This window comes from Chrysemys picta, chromosome 5, assembly GCF_011386835.1.
Source record: "Chrysemys picta bellii isolate R12L10 chromosome 5, ASM1138683v2, whole genome shotgun sequence".
NCBI classification, from domain to species: domain Eukaryota; kingdom Metazoa; phylum Chordata; order Testudines; family Emydidae; genus Chrysemys; species Chrysemys picta.
Genome location: NC_088795.1, coordinates 9,745,737 through 9,764,459, shown reverse-complemented (window position 1 = coordinate 9,764,459; position 18,723 = coordinate 9,745,737). Strand labels below are relative to the sequence as shown.

Below are 18,723 nucleotides of genomic sequence, written 5' to 3'. Positions count from 1 at the left end.
TCATAGAATCTGACTGCAGAGCACTGATATGTTGTGTCAACTCAATCGAAATAGTCAAAATAGTTTTGGATAACTGGTAAATGTGTAATCTAAACACAGTGTTGGCTCTCGCAGTTCAGAATTTGACTATAAACTTTTTTTTTTTAAGAATAAGATGCTGTGCAGTGAGGCCACTCTTCCAGGGTGGTACTTCAATAATAAAGCCACATACAGGCATGTTTTCATGCTATCTACTGCAATTAGTCTACTAGCATTGCAGCTAGTATTCAGCAAGGGCTCAATCCCGGCTCTTTGCCACCGCCGCTACCCAACTCCCAAATCCCTGGCAATAGAAGGCCCAAACTGCAGCAGAACAGTCCCGTTGCAAGGGGACCCCATAACTTCCTGCACGCAGAGCTCTATGAGAGCCCTTGTCGATGAACAGGGGTGGTTCTAGAAGCGGGACCATTGGATTTGTTCATACACAGTATAAATCCATTGGTCAAAACCACATGCGAGTGTACAAAGGGCTGTGGCCATGACTACTGCCCATATGATCGGGACAACAGCCATTGCATGGATCTGTCTGCCCTATTGGCGGATGGTGGGGGAAAGAATTGTTGTTTTCCTCCAGTCTCCCAGCCCTGCACAAAAACGTTTCTTTGCTTTTTATCACAAGCAACGTAGTAGCTCAGACATTGGCTGCTCGGAGAGCAAAAGCAGAAATACACTAACTGAAACATGACCTTCCGCAACCAAGACAGAGCAACTTTGGGACATCGCATAAGCAGAAGTTTCACTGTCTTTAACCAAACTTCTGCTGCGTTGGACTTCACTCCTGGTAGAGCTGTGGAAATAAAACAACTTCCAGAACGCAGGATAGCTCAGCCCAGCCAGCTCTTTGCTCTTTTTCCTGCTCTTACAAAACTCGTCTTCCTCTCTTTGCAGGATGCAAAAGCTAGTGAAACCATCAGCTGATAAAAAATACGTGGATCTCACAGTGTCGTTTGCTCCAGAAACAGATGGAGATGAAGACTTGCCGGGGCCACCAGTGAGATACTACTTCATCCATGAAGACAATTGATGGTAATGCTCTAGGACCATTTGCTTTGAAGGGAGTGTGCTGATTTCGGTAATACAAGTAATACATATTTCTTTGGTGAAGCCTTAATTAAAACAGGAACAGCTGAAGTCAGTGAATTGCACTGAAGAGGTCTGTCAAACTGGATTTACCGTTCACCTGTCCCTAGTCTCTGCATACATCTGTCTGCTCATAACGAGGATTGGAGGTTTGCTGAAATGGAATGTCCTGTAGAATGCGTACCACAAAGAAGAGATTTATATTAATTTATGGGGGAGGGGGGAAATGGCAAACTTAGCATCTTATTTCAATATGCAAGATAAATGTTAAATGGAGGGAGAGAGCAAAAATTGGGGAAATTATTGTTTTATAACATGGTGGTCAGTAATGTTTTATAATCCATTTCTCATGACTCTCTTCTAAAATTGGGGTGCCAACTGCATCATCTGAGCGCTGGGCCAAATTCATCCCAAGTGTAATTTGATTAAAAAAGCAAATGAATTTGCCTCATTTACATTGTTGGTGTTCTCTTCTGAGCCATTGCTATTACTGTATGTTGGGGCAGTTCTTTTAGGTCAGTCTGGATGTGGAAACGCAGGGGGCGGATTCTCAGAGGGTGTAAACTGTCAGAGCTCCATTGAAGTCAACCGAGTGGCGACAAGTGAGTTCTGCCCCAAGAGCACAATTTGGGAACAGTGAAGTATGGGGAAAGCTGAAATCTGTTGGAGAGTTGGGTCCTTATTCTCCCAGTTAAGCTCTTCTGCTTGATGAAGAGGCAGGTGAAGTTATGGCTAAAATTTTTTGCCTCCAAATTAAGAGCAAGGTAGCAAATTGTTACTTTTTTGAAGGGGGAGGGTCAAGAGGGTATTCTATGTATTTCATATCAAACATTTGGTTCCTTTTATCTCCTCTTGGCGCCATAACTCTAGAAGGAAACTTTATATAGCGTATCCGTCTCTACAACACAAATCTGAGTTCATCTGGAAATCGAGTTTAGATTGGCCTCAATCTATAATTGAGGCGTCTAAAGTCTGATAGATCCATTTAATTTAGCAACAATCAGGAAATCATTTTGGCTATAGCAGTTAGTAGAAAATGCTGGGGCAGTACGACAGCATCAGTGGCAGAATTCTTCAGCATCTATGCCCCGGACAGGTGAGCTTCTGTGAATTGTTTCCCTGATTATGGAAAAACTAAAGCAAGAGAGATGGGAACAAAATCGAATCTACTAACATCGCCCTGAACATTATTATTTTTGCTTTGGAAATAGTTTGCATTTACTGTATCTCTTGCATATGATGCAAAACTTGTTCACCGCTATAAAATCAGTGATGTCAATGTGTGATTCAGTTTATTAACCTTTAGGGATCTTTTGAAGCCTAAAATATTGGATAACTGTGCTTGTTCTCATCTTCCCTTTCCTCCCAATTTGCTTATTCAAGAACAAAATATCTGGATGGTTGGGCATTTGGACACCAAATATGTATTGAATATACAAGCTGGAATCCATTACAATTATTCCAATATTTGGGAATAAGTCTTAAATGTAGTACCTCTTTTGTAAGGTGTATATATTTTTTACTCTCAACATAGTTTATAGATATTTTATAGTTTTAACAAATTTGATTTGAAACCCAGCTGGTTTATTTAACTTTTTATTTTATTTTATTTTTTTTACAACTTATTCTTTAAAAAAACAAACATTCTGTAAAACAGGCACAGAGATGGCATTCTTAGAGATGGCAAAGTGCATAATCGACATAGGGCAAAAGGCAGAAAGGGAAGACTATTTGAGAGTAAATATCTGCTTCTGAGTGCTGACTGAAATGTGTGTTCCCCCCAGCAATAGCAGGGAGTGTAAATCCCAAATGAAATCTGTGATCTGGGTTTTATTTTTTATTTCAATGTTTGGGGCAAACGTAAAGCGCTGTGAACTCTAAAAGTCAGGGGCTGGGAAACAATAAAATGTAATTTGAGTAACTAACTTCTTTGTTCATTTACTCAACTTGAAAGCGGAGTCGGGTATGTTAGCTGGATGTTAATAGCACACAGAACACCTTTGAAAAGGAGTCTATAAAAGTCTGTTAGCCTGGGTGCTTTCCTGACTTACATCTGATGGTCTCTTCAGGGTTAAAAGTCAATATTCAAATGTAACATGCTGAGTGGCCTTTGTTAACAGCTTCTCATTGCCTGACAGTATGTAGTTACATGCAGTGTTGGCACTTGAAAACACTCGTGCACTTTTGTGAACTCTAAATATACAGGTGGCAGGAATTGGGGGCCAAAATTAGCAAAACATAGATACATCTCCACGTCTCACAAACAGTGGGTGCCCTTTGGATGTCTGTTCTGTGGATGATTTCTGCCTAGCTGAACCGATGTATTTCGAGTAGTATATATGCTAGGTCATTGCGCATTCTCCATTTGATATGTACTTCTCTGGATTTGTCTGAACAGAGGTTGACATGAGTAGGTTTTTATTAACAAATGTAAAGAGAACTTAATATGACAGAGATATATGTTGCCCGACCTGCCACTAAGAATTGCTCTTCATCTTTTTTCACATTAAAAATAACCTGAACTACTGACAAAGCGAATGAACATGTTTTTAAATGGAGATGTCTACAGTACATCATAGTTGCCAGGTGTGCACTGATTCATATCAATGATACGTTAAGCATGAGCCCTAATGACAACATGAACTATGCTACTGCTAATCACTTTAGCAAAGCCACAATTTGCACATGGAAAGTACAAGACACACATGTAGTGTAGGAGAATAGAAATTCCCAATTATTTCAATTCACAGCAATGTTCAAATGGCAATTTTGGGTATTGCAAACTTCTGCTAAGTGATGCTGCTCAGACAGATGACTTCAGCAGAATGGTCCTCCTCTGAATGTACTGAAAGAATCTGAAATGCTTTTTTTATAAACATGAAGTTGCTCTCTAATACTTTGGAAAAATCACTGTTCAGCAAAAAGGATACAACAGTGTACAGTGGGAAAAGCAGTGTGCTCTCCTTTATTTCTCCATTTGAATAAGACTGAAGAGTGGTGGGAAAAGCACCTACCAGAAATGAAGATTATTTCTGCCATATTGAGAGCATCCGTCCGCTTCTTTTTACTCAGTTCGCAGTCTAGGGCTACTACAGAGTTGCTATTAGATGCTCCCATAGCAGCAGTGACCTCTGAGCTACATCTGGCTAGGCAGATGTTACCATTTCTTGCAGCGTTAGGCACTGTCTACAGAAGCACGGTCCATCACCTCAAGATTTTGCTCTACAGCACATTATCCTTTCGAAGCTGGTGCAGAGTGTACTAACTTCAACTTCAGTGGGGAAACTTCACTGATTACCTGTTGATTTCTGAGTGGTGTTTAGCTCTGAACTATAAAGCTCTAAAGGGACTGGAAGCTTCCTAGGTGAGGGACTGTTTTTCTCCCCCGATACAGTGCTGCTGCAGTTGCTATTTACTGCTCAAGCTGGAGCTACTCAATTAATACAAGTGCTGGTGGAAGCAAATCCTTTGGGAGGGCCTCTGAACTTCAACATTCATTTTCCTCTTTATTGGGCCACAATAGCCCAAGCCTTAGACTTTATGGGGCTCTCTGAAGATCATTTCTTTTCGCAGGGTATGGGGAGGGAAGGTACACTCATTAAGATCTAGGGCTGAAATGGGTCCCCCCCTTCCTGCTTTTGAGGAACATAAGAACATAAATACAGCCATACTGGGTCAGACCAAAGGCCCATCTAGGCCACTGTCCTGTCTTCCGACAGTGGTCAATGCCAGGTGCCTCAGAGGGAATGAACGGAACAGGTAATCATCGAGTGATCCATTCCCTGATGCTCATTCCCAGCTTCTGGCAAACAGAGGCTAGGGACACCATCCCTGCCCATCCTGGCTAATAGCCATTGATGGACCAATCCTCCATGAACTTATCTAGTTCTTTTTTGAACCTTGTTATAGTCTTGGCCTTCACAACATCCTCCGGCAAGGAGTTCCACAGGTTGACCGTGCATTGTGTGAAAAAATATTTCCTTTTGTTTGTTTAAATCTGCCCATTTCATTTGTTGACCCCCCCCCCCCCAGTGACTTACCTAGCTGCCTAAATTTGGCCTCCAGGTTCTCTCTCCTATCCTTCCCTATGTCATTGGTACCTACATGTACCACATGTACCGGCTCCTCCCCAGCACTACACATAAGTCTATCTCAATGACTCGAGCGATCCACAACCTTCACACCAGGCAGGCAAGTCACCATGTGGTTCTCCCAGTCATCGCAAACCCAGCTATGTTTCTAATGATTGAATCCCCCATAACTATTATCTGTCTCTTCCTAATAACTGGAGTTCCCTCCCCCGGAGAGGTAACCTCCGTGCGAGAGGATACCACATCATCATCTGGAAGGGGGGTCCCAACTATGGGAGCATTTCCCTCTGCTCCAGTTGGATATTCTCCTTCCCTGAGACTTTCATCCTCCTCAACAGCACAGAGGCTGTCAGACTGGGGGTGGGACCATTCTAGTGTGTTCCAGAAAATCTCATAAGGTTGCTGAGACAAATGTGCTTAGAGCCATGGAGATGGACTTTGTTTTGTACCAACTGGAAGCCTTAGGAAACAGATATCCAGTTTAATGTGCTGTAATTTATTCCACGGGCTTCTGAGATTAGTTGATACAAGGTGAGACTGTACTACTAAATTTAGCCCACAGGGATTTCCGGGGCTAGAATGTGACACTTTTTCCCTAAGAAAACATCTGTCCCTCCTACATACTCCACTTCAAAGAGGCTGATTTGCACGTTGTCTGTCAGCTGCTTGTCTCTTCTTTCTTTCTTTCATCTCTTTGCCAAGAGTTTCTGAAAGAATGGGAAAAACACTTGTTAACATAGAGAGCGGAAGTGTCCTGACAGAGCCATTCCAACTTCAGCAGCTTCCCAGCAGGGCTTGCACTCTTCACTGTCATTGCAACATGGCTTCTCAACTCTCACTCTGCTTATTTATATTGTAGGTAGAATCTACAGCCTCCATTGGGATAGGCACTGTACACGTACCTACACACTTGTTTCATTTTCCATACTACAGCTGCCATAAACACTCCATTCCTTCTGTGTTGGGCTAGCCCTGACTTCTGTCTTAAGACAACAGGAGAAGCTGGAGGGAGATGATTTAAATATTCAAGCTGTTAAATTGTAGGGTGGGAGAAGTGCACTTCCAACTCAAGTGCTGCCCTAGCCAGCACTAGCAGACCTGTGCTTTGTCTACTCTATCCACCGTGATCAGAGGCCCTTTCACATTATCTACTGTACGTGTTTTTCCTAGGTCGGTAAGAGCAGCTTCGATTATTGCAACAGTTTTTAAAACTCTGTTGCTTGTCACCATTTTTTTTTCAATTTCTCTGAAAATCCTTGAGTCATTTTCTCAGCACTGCATGGGTCTGGCTTCCTCCCTCTGCAGAGGAATCAACTGGATTACTTTAATACAGGGAAGCATTTCCCTTGGCTCTAGGTTTTAATAAAGTTTGTTCTGACAAAAGTCTAAGATTGGGGGCAAATTTGAAGTCCGTGTCCTGCAGCATAAGCAAGGTAAGTGTCCAACAGAGGTGGCTAGTAGTAAATATTCACACTGAAGCACCTAAAGGCCCCAATTGTGACTGGGGCCCTAACGTACCAGGTGCTGTACAAACAGAGCTCCAGGCCCTGAAGAACTTCAGTCTAATGATAGAAAGAGGATGACGGTATAACATGGAAGCAAATCTGGTGAAGTGACACAGGTTTGTCAATTCAAGGTGGTTTTTTAAACGGGTTAGAGGAAGAGAATTGGGGAAGTGGAAGAGTCACAGCTTGTCACCTGCCTGGCCATGATCAGAATGGCGGTTTTTGGAGGCATCAGGGCGAACGTGAGGTTTGAAGAGGACGTGCGGTTAGGAACTGTTCAGATTTTCAGAGTTTTGCCCATGTACAAGGGGCAATATGGGGGAGAAAAGGAGCAAAGGCCAGGGGCTGACATTATGATTGATTACTAGAGCAGCTAGGGAGGGTGGGAGTAGGTAAGAAGGGCCTCTTATGAGGCAGTGAAGGAGGGAGCTAGCTGAGGGACTCCGAGGGGATTAACATGGTCAGAGGACAATCCAAGAGAGTTTTAGCAGCATTCTGAATGGAACTTAGAGAGCAAGGATGCAAGTCCCAGAGGTGAATGAAGAGCTTGGATGAGAGTTTCGGACAGACGGACTGATGAATGGCTAGATGTTAGAGAGCTGTAAGAAAAAGCAAGATTGAAAAATATGAATATGTAAAGAGACAAAAGGTGGTGAGGGAATAGCTTTTACTGGACCGTATCTACCTTCTCTCTGAGCCTGGGACCAGCCAGGCAAAGCCACTCCAAGCTGCCATTTGTGGCAGTGCAAATTATGGCTTTGCCTAAATCAGGGGTTTGCACAGGAATCGCAGCTGTGATGGGCAGGGCTGAAGACAAGTTTCCTAGCCCCGCTGGCAGCAGCCCGGTTTCCATGTGCCACTTTCATGTGATCGCGTGTAGGGAGAGTGGGGCAGGACAGTGTCCATAGCCCATGCAGTCCTTGGCCTCGTTCCTGAGACTGCCAAGTGTCAGTATCAACGGGCTCGTGCTCCACAGAAATGGACAGACCACACCAATTCATTTAACACGGGGCGCTGAACAGGTGTCAGTCACTGCCGTCCTCATCTGGGTTGAACCAATAAGCTGGAGGCAAAAACCTCTGTCTTCCATCTCTAATCCCTCCCTCTGTTCATTGACCATATCTGCTTGCATCTACCCCACATCCTGAGAAGCGAGAAGCGATGCTGCTTTTGATAATAGGGGTGTGCAGGCTGATAGATCAGGAGAGATGCTCCGAATGCTGCTGTATCCCTCACTGCACGTGACACTTCCCTCCCCAAAAAAATCACTTTCCCGTTTTCAAACCTAACTTCCAAAGAAACAGAAGGCCCCCAAAGCTGTCCTATCCTCACCAGGCACGTATCTGGTTACAGGATACTCCTGAAGTGGTGCTGCTACTTTCTCAGGCATAGATCTCCGGGGAGGCTTGGCTCTGGGCTGAGGGGCAATCGCCGGGTGCATCTCTCTTGGGACATGCTCTAAAGAAAGTCCGGCTGCAGAAAAAGGACAGAAGATGTAATGTTCCCCTGTGTGTGGGAGCAGTCTCTTTCCTGAAGAACCTAGCCCCAGTTATTAAGAATAAGGGTATGTCTACACAGCAAAGAAAAACAGGCGACTAGCTGGTGCCAGTTGGCTCGGGTGTGGCCCTGTTTCATTGCTGTGTAGACTTCTGGCTCAGGCTGCAGCCCAAGCTCGGACCCTCCCAGCTCTGCTGAATTAATAGGTGGCTTATTTCAGTTACTTTGTAATTAGAGTGATTCATGTACCTGATAGAATTAACTCCTCTGTTTGTAACATGAGATGTTTTTGTTCAAAATATTCAATCCATGTTTTATGCCCACACGTTTCAGCCCTGCTTGCAGATTGGTTACTGCCAGTATAGACCCCTCGCACTAACGCAGTTTAAGAGCTGGAATTCAGAAGCTGTGCCTACGTGTAGAAACAAGCCGCATACCCAGTTTGTTGTCATACGTGTGTGTGACAAATGGCTTCAAGCTCCCTTGTGTTTGATTCACAAAGTAATCGATGACATCATGAAGGCTCTGGCGTATAACCTAGGTAACAAAAAGGGGTGTGAAAAGTTACTGTGAGCTACATTTTCAGTCAGAAATGTGTTAGCAGGTAGGTACTTAAAGATATCGTCAAGTAGCTGAAACTGGATTCACCCCCAATGCACTGTGTTTCAAGGGCCACCTACTAGAAGTGCAGTGAAAACAGGAGCTTCCCGGAGCACCCAAATACAAGGACAAAATACTTGCTGAAAATCAGCCTTGTGTGTTAGGCACATTGTAGGAGGGGGCTTATGCATGGCACTGAGGGGGATGCACCGCAGGCTTGGGCCTTGAACAAGGCTGCAGTTTAGGCTTGCTGCCCGGAAACCCCTCCTGCGATCTTTCTCTCCCTCAGTGCAAAGTGCAGCTCCAGCCGGGCAAAGTGCTAGTACAATACAGCGTGGGTTCCTCCCTTGTCCCCAAAGTAAAACATGACACAAACCACTAGAAAAATACTTGTCTCTTGAGGTTCTGCCCCTCTTCAGCTCAAAGCTTTTCTAGACAGGCTATCAGATCCTACAGTGGGAATCTGGGTTGAGCGTGAACTCCTGGGTTTGGCCTTGGATTTTAATCTTGTTGTGGGAGAGGGAGAAAATGAGCTGAAATGTTTTAATAAAATGGCTCCGCAGGATATTCCACCACCCCCATCATGGCACAGCTTCATTTTAGGATCATCATCAAAGGCAGATGTTTGACTAGCAGGAGGAGATGCTCATACCTGAGAGATGCTTCCAGGACAACAGGGGAGTGGAGAGCTGGCCTGATGTTTTCGGGGGTCCAATGCAAAGTACAACATGTGCTCCCTTTCCAGATTTTTCCCCTCTAATGGCCAAGTCCCCCTAGGTTTGCACGCCTATGACACCCTTGTCTGTGATCCCTGGAAGCTGCTGCAACCTCTACCATTGCCGGTTTGTGAAGCTCCATGGCTTTACTATTTGTCTGGTGTTCAAAATAATTGTCATTAGTGTTTCACAGTGCTTTTTATCAGTTGATCTCAAAGTGCTTTTACATAGGAGATCACGCTCAGTATCTCCATTTTACAGGTGAGGAAACGGAGGCAGAAAGTGATCTAGCAGAGCCAGGAATACAGCCCAGGTCTCCTGAGTCCTAGTCCAATGCCTTCTCCACTAGGCAACATTGCCTCTCATTTGGTCTTTTGTTTTAATTCAGCTTTTTAAACCAATTTCTGACGTAACATTTGGGCTCTACCTCTGGGCACTTATAGCAACCCACTGAACTAGTACTTGTTTAACCATCTTTGGTTTAGTCCTTTTCCTCCTTTCTGTACTAGGTCAATAACATTTTTATTTGAGCTAACAGTCCCCACATCCAATTCCAGTTAATCTGGGGCTATTCAGTGGCAGATGCCTCAGAGAAAAGGAAACTTCTTGTAGATTTCAGGAGACTGAGTTGGAGGGTGTGGTGTGGTAACACCCTTCAGAACCCAGTCAAGGGCAAAAGAGGTTACAATTGCCTACTTTGGCAAGGGCCAGTATGGGCACAGAGATCTAACCAACCTGCAAATCCAAATGAAACCTTAAAAGTCATCCTGTAGTGCCATGGTAATATTGGGCAAGCAGTCTGATTTCTCAAGTTTCAATTTCTAAATTGTGATGGAAGACCAGGCATTTCAGAACTAGATAGAAGAAAAGTGTGAGCCACCCAGGAGAACGTTGCACCGATTTAATTTAAGGTGTGAATTTCAACACTGGTTTAAAAAAAAAAAAAAAAAAAAAAAAAAGCTGTATGGACACTTATTTCTGTATAAACCAGGGTAATTTCAGTTTAGCTTAAACCTGTTCTTAATTGATTTAACTGAAACAAGCCTGGCTAAAAGCAAAATAAGAGAGTCCACCCAGATTTTGCACTGTTTTATCTAAATTGATTTTAATTCACACTTTTAGTTAAACTGGTACAACTCTGCGTGTAGACAAGTTCAGATACGAGTTCAATTTCCAGGCTGGTCACAGACATCGAATAAACTTCTCAAAGGTATAACATGATCCAATGGCTGGAAATTAAAGCTAGACAAATTCAGAGGGGAAATAAGGCATCAATTTTTAACTGCGTAATTAACCATTGGAAAAATTTACCAAGGATCGTGGTGGATTTTCCGTCATTGACTATTCTGAAATCAAGATGGGATGTTTCTTTAAAAAATCTGCTCTAGGAATTATTTTGGGGAAGTTTGTTGGCCTGTGCTACACAGATCAGACTAGATGATCACAATTTTCCCTTCTGGCCTTAGAATCTATGAACCAGACAAATCCCTGCTTTTTTTTGTTCTACTTTTCCATATTCTTTCCCACTTTCTAACACAGACCCAAGACATGGTTTGATATCTCCAACAAGGAAACACCCACTTACTGGTCTTGCCAGTTCAATGGTGTAACCTTTGCCCATGTTCACCACTCTGTAGTGCTTTATGCTTGGACCACTGAAACAAAAAGAAAATACAGTATTAATACATTGCTGTTCATAAAATACAGTATAAATGAATGGTGATGGCTGCAGGTTTCCTGTCTTTTATTTAAGCTGTTCATTTGGTGGAAAGTTTCAATACACTAATGTTATTAATCTCTTTTTGAAACAGTTCGTTTAAAGGTGACCAGCTAAGGGGGAAAAAATGGTTTGTTTGCCTTTTTGCTGCTTTGTGATGTATCAAGCAGAAGCTGGAAAGGTATTTTTTAGGTCTCTGTTTTACTTTAGAAATACCAGGAATAGAAAGTTTTGTCTTCCGAGGTTCTGCTCGAGGACGCTAGAAACAGCAGCAGGGCCTCGGGGTGTGGGGCCTCTTGGAATTGTTTTCTGGTTTCTAGGTGAAAATCTCATAGAAAGAATGCCAGAAACTTTAATGACTTTAGATTTCAGACTCAGACAGTTATAGAAATGGTCTACATCGTGTTTCAAAACAGCACAGGAATTCCCTAGACCGGGGCGGAGGGGACCCTTCTGTGCGTCCAGCAGCCAAAACCCTCTGTGTCATGGACCATCCCGGTCTCCAACCACTGGCACCACAAGGACTGCAAAAGTGTGTGTGTGGGAGGAAGGAACCAAATGGGCCAAATTTGAGTGATGGTGTAACCCCATGCACCAGGTCACAACACCCCTCACTCGAATTTGGCCTACCTGCCCCTCCGTCATTCCAGTGGGGAAGGGCTCTGTCATTGTCACTCAGCTTCAGACAGGGGACAAAGTGGGGGGGGGAGGGGTTGGGCCCCCTGTCTCTATTGTTCCGAGTTCAGGTTCTCAAACATGGAGGCACATGGTTTCCCCCCCCCTTTAAAAATGGTTAGCAATGGCCATTTGCCCTTCCCCCCCCCCCAGTCTCCAGTGCCCATGTCACCAACCCAAACCCTCCTGGGTACTCCTGTCTATGTTGGGGTCCTGGCTGAAAGTCTGGTCCCCCTAGGGAAGGAGGCAGAAAAGGTTAGTCCCTGAGGTGAGTGAGGCCAGGAAGAGGAGAGCAGAAGTGTGTTTGCTACCTACAGCCCCAGAACTTTGTTTTGGGTCTCAGCTGCCTCTGGTTTTGAAGCTCTCCAAACGTTGAAATGTAACCAGTTTTGTGTGGTTTGATGCCGAGTTCAATTTTATTAGCCTTAACTCTGACCATTTGTTCTAGTGTTAGATATGGCTTCAGCGTGTGCACGTGTTTTTTGGTGCCTACTCTGGCGTTTGAAAGTCTAAGATTCCATGACGTAGGATAAGACATTTCAAGGACCAGGCTCATGCCCCCGCCTCATCAGGCCAGCACTCTTTGGCTGATTTGTATCTTATTTGTCGACGTGTCAATCCTCTCCTCCTCCGTAAGCCAATCACACTGTCTCTTGAGCCCATGCTCAATGCCTGATTTACCTTCTCCCGATTATTCTCACAATATGGGACAGATTTCACAAGCGATCCCTGGGAATTCTAAATTAGGCATCATAACGCAGTACATGTCAATTAGCAGTTAGATAATAACTTGTGGATTCAACCTACTCTATCACCTGTCTGATAGTGACTGAGTAGTTCTTACTGTCACTACCAGGCCGCAGGATCAAGTTTCCCCAAGAAGGATTCTTCTCTAACATCTCAATCGCTTTCTGCCGTGACACTGCATAGAAGCACCTGCAAAGAAGGGAGGAGAGAAGCAGCATGAACACACTGAGTTCCACTAGCAGAAGCCGATCACTCCACTATGGGCAAGTAGCATGAGGCCACCTGAGGACTAGACCTGCCTCATCAGCCTATTTGTAGAGTATCCTGTAACTTAGGTATCCGGGGCTGCCCTTTGCCTTTGTCGCTCCAAGAAGTCTCACACCTGAAAGCGTCATTCCATAGAGCGATGCCACCATGTTAGCCAATCGGCAGAAGTCCAGATCGCCATGATTCATCCCTTTCAGCGTTTCAGAGTGGTAGCCGTGTTGGTCATGGGGCACAGCTCAGATGGCAGGCTGTGTAACCAACAAGGCTTAATACCCAAAGGAAAGCGAGTAATGTAAACTGACCCATTTTGCTCACCTTACGTGGAATACTTTGACTATCCATCACCAGCAAATATATTACCTAGTACAGTATAATTTTCCTAGAAAGACAAACATATGTGACAGTCTAAGGCCTGGTTGAAAAAGCTTCCAGGGAAGCAGCATATGGCCCATTTGTACTTTCTCAAAACAAAACACATTGAAACAGCAAGGACAAAAATCTCTGGCGCGTGGAGAGAGACAAGATGAGGGCAGTGTCCTTTCTGGAATGCTGCTACAGTAACTGGAAGTATCAGGAGTGATGGGGCTGAAATGCCAGAATTCTCTAGTGTTGATAGAGTAATCTAAGTGATTACTGAATTACGGAGATGAGCCTGAACCAAACCCCCATATCCAAATAACCCAAACTCTGTGCACTGAAACCCACAGCTGAATCCAGAGCTAAACTTTGCAAATGATCCCAATCTCTACAATGGGCTAAAACAAAATCTCAGCACCGAACACCTCTGCCTGAATTTTGATGTGGTCAGAATCCAGATCCTGACATGGTGGCTTTGGCCCATCACTGTGGAAGAACCTGCAGTCTATCATGGCTCCTATTGTTTATGAGGGATTTTTTCTGAAGATAATGACGTGATAGTTCCTGAAACCAAGAATGCACCCATCAAATACACACATACATACATATAAACATATGCTACAAGGAAACAAGCTAGCAACAGTTGCTCTCAGACCTCTGGCTCCCTCTTCTTTTTATGCAATAGATATTTTCAAGCACTGGCTCAATAAACCAAAAGGGACAAGTGTAGTACAGTGTTCAGTGGAAGAACAAATGCATAAAATTCTGTGCTACTCCTGACAAAGTCAAACGTAGCCCCCTGAATGTATAATGATTAAAGCTGCGAGTCTGGCATGGAGGGCACAGAAGTCACGTATTCTGTGACTTTTTGGGACCTCCATGACTTCTGCAGTGGCTGGTGTGGCTGGCCTGGGGGCTGCCAACCGCTGCTGGGGCAGTCTCGGGCCACCGTGCCTCTCTCACACAGCAGCAGCAGGAGTTTGGAAGTGGGAGGGGGCTCGGGGCTGAGGCAGGGAGTTGGTGTGCGGGGGGGGGGGGGGAGGGTAAGGGCTCTGGGTGGTGCTTACTTCGGGGGGAGGGGGCTCCCCGGAAGTGGCAACATGTCCCTCCCTCGGCTCCTAGGCGAAGGCATGGCCAAGCGGCTCTGTGTGCTGTCTCCGCCTGCTGGCAATACTCCCACAGCTCCCATTGGCCGCGGTTCCTGGCCAACGGGAGCTGCGGAGCGGGCGCTCAGGGCGGGGGCAGCGTATAGAGCCCCCTGGCTGCCCCTCTACCTAGGGGCTGCAGGGACATGCCTGCCGCTTCTGGGAGCTGCGCAGAGCTGGGTAGGGAGCCTGCCAGCCCTCCCCCTGCTTCCCAGCACCAGTGGGGTTCCCAGGCCGTGGGCTGCCCCCCAGCACCAGTGGGGGTCCCGGGCCACACACCTCCCCTAGCACAAGCTGGAGTCCTGGGCCATTCCCCCCCAGAGCACCCGCAGCGCCCCTGGGCCACCCCCTGCCCCAGAGCACCCGCGGGGTCTCCAGGCCACCCAAGTTTTAGTCAGGGGTATATAGTACAAGTCATGGACTGGTTACAGACTATGAATTTTTGTTTACTGCCAGTGACCTGTCATTAAAAATACCCTTTTATTAAAAATACCTGTGACTAAAACATAGTCTTACTAATGATTGATATAAATAATTGGTTTTGTTTGTAAGAACGGCCATACTGGGTCAGACCAAAGATCCATCTAGCCCCGTATCATGTCTTCTGACAGTGACCAAAGCCAGGTGCCCCAGAGGGAATGAACAGAACAGATAATCATCAAGTGATCCATCCCCTGTTGACCTTTCCCAGTTTCTGGCAAACAGAGGCTAGGAACACCATCCTGGCTAATACTGATTGATGGACCTATTCTCCATGAATTTATCTAGATCTTTTTTGATCCCTGTTATAGTCTTGGCCTTCACAACATCCTCTGGCAAGGAGTTCCACAGGTTGACTGTGCATTATGTGAAAAAATACTTCCTTTTGTTTGTTTTAAATCTGCTGCCCATTAATTTCATATGGGGACCCCTAGTTCTTGTGTTATGAGGAGTAAATAACACTTTCTTATTTACTTTCTCCACACTAGTCATGATTTTATAGACCTCTATCATATCCCCACTTTAGTCATCTCTTTTCTAAGCTGAAAAGTTCCCAGTCTTATTAATCTCTCCTCAAATGAAAGCCGTTCCATACCCCTAATAAATTTTGTTGCCCTTTTTCTGAACCTTTTCCAATTCCAATATATCTTTTTTGAGATGGGACGACCACATCTGCATGCAGTATTCAAGATGTGGGCGTACCATGGATTTATACAGAGGCAATATATTTTCTGTCTTATTATCCATCCCTTTCTTAATGATTCCCAATATTCTGTTCACTTTTTTGACTGCCGCTGGACATTGAGTGGATGTTTTCAGAGAACTATCCACAATGACTCCAAGATCTTTCTTGAGTGGTAACAGCTAACTTAGACCCCATCACTTTATATGTATAGTTGGGATTGTGTTTTCCAATGTGCATTACTTTGCATTTATCAGCATTGAATTTCATCTGCCATTTTGTTGCCCAGTCATCCAGTTTTTGAGAGATCCTTTAGTAGCTCTTTGCAATCTGCCTGGGACTTAACTATCTTGAGTAGTTTTGTATCATCTAAAAAATTTGCCACCTCCCTGTTTACCCCTATGTTGAAGAGGTCTGGGCCCAGTACAGACCCCTGTAGCTTATACAGAGGAAAATTAAAATGCTCTGAAAGAAAAGAGAAAATTCTGATCAGACTTGTATTGACATAGTTCAGTCTGAACTTACTCTGGCATAGTGTTCGTTAGGTTAACGTAGTCTCCATTGTTTGTCTTCTCGGTGCTCAAAGATGCACTGGGTGACTGTTCCATTGCCGTCCTCCTTTTCTTTTCTTTCTCTAGCACGTCATGCAGCTTAATGAGCTGTCCAGGTAGCAGTGATATACACATGGGAACTGACAACTGAGAATTAACAAAAAATCAAGTTGCAAAAGAAATGGAATGGGGAGAACAACGTTGGTGGGAGTTAACGGTGGTGAACCCAACCCCCCCCCCCCCCCCCCACCCCAACACTCTAATAAAAGACAACGACAAAGCAGAAATCTTTTTTTAATTGCTGGACTTAGTACTGCCTTGTGTCCTTTGGATAAAATTCTACCTTTGGATAAAAACTCCAAAGTGATTCCGAGCAAGTGGAGCTAGATGTTCATAGTAGCGTTGGCGATGGAAATATAGTATCTAGGCCTGTTTATTAGCCTGAGATAGAATTTTGGGTTTTGTTTGCCCGTTTGACTTTAGATATTCTTATATCCTTACGAACGTGTGACCAAAGACAGTGTGTGTTGCATCTGCCCACAGCCAGCTGGGGTTTATAGCACAACGAGAAAAGATAAGGAATAGAGTTAAAGCGTTGCTGGGTAGGGTGGGAGTTAAATATATGAACGTACACTTGAAGGCTGCCCAACTCCTCTCCCAAGCCAAGGTCAAGCAACCAGGCGGGAGGGGTGAGGGAGTAGGTATAAGAAACATAAAAGCCAAAGAAATGGTGATCCTGCCTGAAACACAATGTCACTCCCTACCCCTCCCATGGGCACAAAAGAGGTGGTACCAAAGCCCCCAGACTCAAGACCCTCCAAAATGGAATATGACCATAAATTGTAAGGGGTGGTACCAGGGGTGAGCACTACAGGTATAATTAAGCCTACTAAAAAGGAGAAGGGGGGGGGGGAAACAGGAGAGCTCTACTGGTGTAAAGAGCTGGGATATGCTTGCTCGTTCACCCCAATAAACATCACATTGCCTGCGCTTTGGACTCTGGTCTTCTGCTTTCTGGCTGCGTGACAAGAACCAAGGGAGGGCAGGGGAGCCGTAACAACCAAATGCAGCTGTGGCCTGACTTTCTGAGATGCTGAGCACCCATAGCGTCATTGATTTCAATGGGAATTGTGGATACTTAGCACTTCTGAAAATCAGTCATATGGAGTGTGTCCACACTGCACTGAACCTCAGAGCCCAGGTCACAGGACTGGGGCTGTGACGCTAAAAACTGCAGTGTAGACATTCAGGCTTGGGCTGGAGCCTGGGCTCTGAGACCCTCTGCCTCACAGGGTTTCTGAGCCCAGACTCCAGCCCGAACGTCTATACGGCTATTTTTAGCCCCGTGAGCTCAAGTCAGCTGGCCTGGGCCAGCCACAGCCATGTCATGGACATTTTATTGCAGTGACGATGAACCCTTAATGGCTGGTCTACATATGAAATTGGCACGTTTAACTAAAATCAGGTTTTAAATCAATTTAATTAAGCCAATGCAAACTCCCAGGTGGACATACTCAAATCAGTTTACAACTGGTTTATATCAATAACCAATCATTATCCACCGATTTGGTCATTTAAGCAAAACTGATATACGCCAATTGTGAACAAACAGAAGTATGTCCACATAGGAGTTTGCACCAATTTAACTGAATTGATTTTGAAACTTATTTTAGTTAAACTGGTGTAAATTTTGTGTTTAAATGTGGCTTAAGTCTGAGCCTGGTGAAGAACAATCCCTTGTAAATTGGCTAGAACAAAGCGGTTTTCAATTTTTTTTCACTTGCGCACCCCTAAAAAATGTTGAATGGAGGTACCAGACCCCTTTCGAAATATTAGACATAGTCTGAGGACCTCTATGGGTCTGTGGACCACAGGTTGAAAACCACTGGGTTGAAAGAAAGAAAGAAAGAAAAAGGGAGAAGGCTGTATAGGTCAGGCTGTTGTAGTTAAGACATTTCAAACAGCTTATTTCAGGTCTTTTCTACTAACCCAATAGCATTTGACAAGGCTTGTGTTCTGACCAAAGCAGAATCACACTCCAGTGATTTGGTCTGAGCACAATGGGAGATTATTTGCAAAGAAGCATCTTGTCCACAGAAAAACTATAAGTGAAGCAGAAGTTATTATATTTAATAATGACAATTAAATAAAACTAAACAGAACAGCCCAGACTTTGTCACAGAGCGAAGAAACTTCAAATTAAGCCAAAAGAAACCACCCTTCGTGGACAGCAGTCTTTCCATAGGTTCTTTTTACAAGAGACAGTATTGCAGGTGTTTCAACTTTAACGTCCGAAGAGAACAGCACAAGAGATAAAGCATGGGTTATCCTGGACCCTGGGGAGAAACCTCAGTCTGCCAACGGGTAAATCCCTTTTTGTGCAATACTGAACTATTGAATTTTTTTAAAATTTAGTATTTTACTAAAAGGGAATATGGCAAACACTGCAACTGCTCAAAATTGTAAAAAATGAACTCGAGTCCACAATCCTGCAAACACAAAGGCACATGCTTAATGTTATGGTATTTTGAAACAGGGTGGTCCTCCCCTGTAAGGACCCGCAGGCCTGGGGCC

General features: G+C 44.5%; 2 protein-coding genes across 6 annotated transcripts in view; one reads left to right on the top strand and one right to left on the bottom strand.

The window, feature by feature from the left end:
• UBA6 (ubiquitin like modifier activating enzyme 6) overlaps positions 1-2,398 on the top strand; it is a 51,224-nt gene extending 48,826 nt beyond the window's left edge. For all 4 annotated transcript variants that reach the window (XM_024109860.3, XM_008173256.3, XM_008173257.4 and 1 more), the window contains one exon: positions 928-2,398. In XM_024109860.3, coding sequence (XP_023965628.2) covers positions 928-1,063 — 136 coding nt within the window. In that variant the 3' untranslated portion in view covers positions 1,064-2,398. The remainder of the gene's footprint in view (positions 1-927) is intronic.
• Positions 2,399-2,760: 362 nt separating this feature from the next.
• Positions 2,761-18,723, bottom strand: part of STAP1 (signal transducing adaptor family member 1) — a 30,981-nt gene continuing 15,018 nt past the window's right edge. Inside the window, exons 5-10 of one of the 2 annotated variants that reach the window (XM_065595863.1) lie at positions 16,124-16,296; positions 12,728-12,856; positions 11,114-11,183; positions 8,650-8,749; positions 8,048-8,188; positions 2,761-5,917 (exon numbers count right to left, since the gene is read on the bottom strand). In XM_065595863.1, coding sequence (XP_065451935.1) covers positions 5,841-5,917; positions 8,048-8,188; positions 8,650-8,749; positions 11,114-11,183; positions 12,728-12,856; positions 16,124-16,296 — 690 coding nt within the window. In that variant the 3' untranslated portion in view covers positions 2,761-5,840. The remainder of the gene's footprint in view (positions 5,918-8,047; positions 8,189-8,649; positions 8,750-11,113; positions 11,184-12,727; positions 12,857-16,123; positions 16,297-18,723) is intronic. The other variant, XM_065595864.1, reaches the window with a different exon arrangement.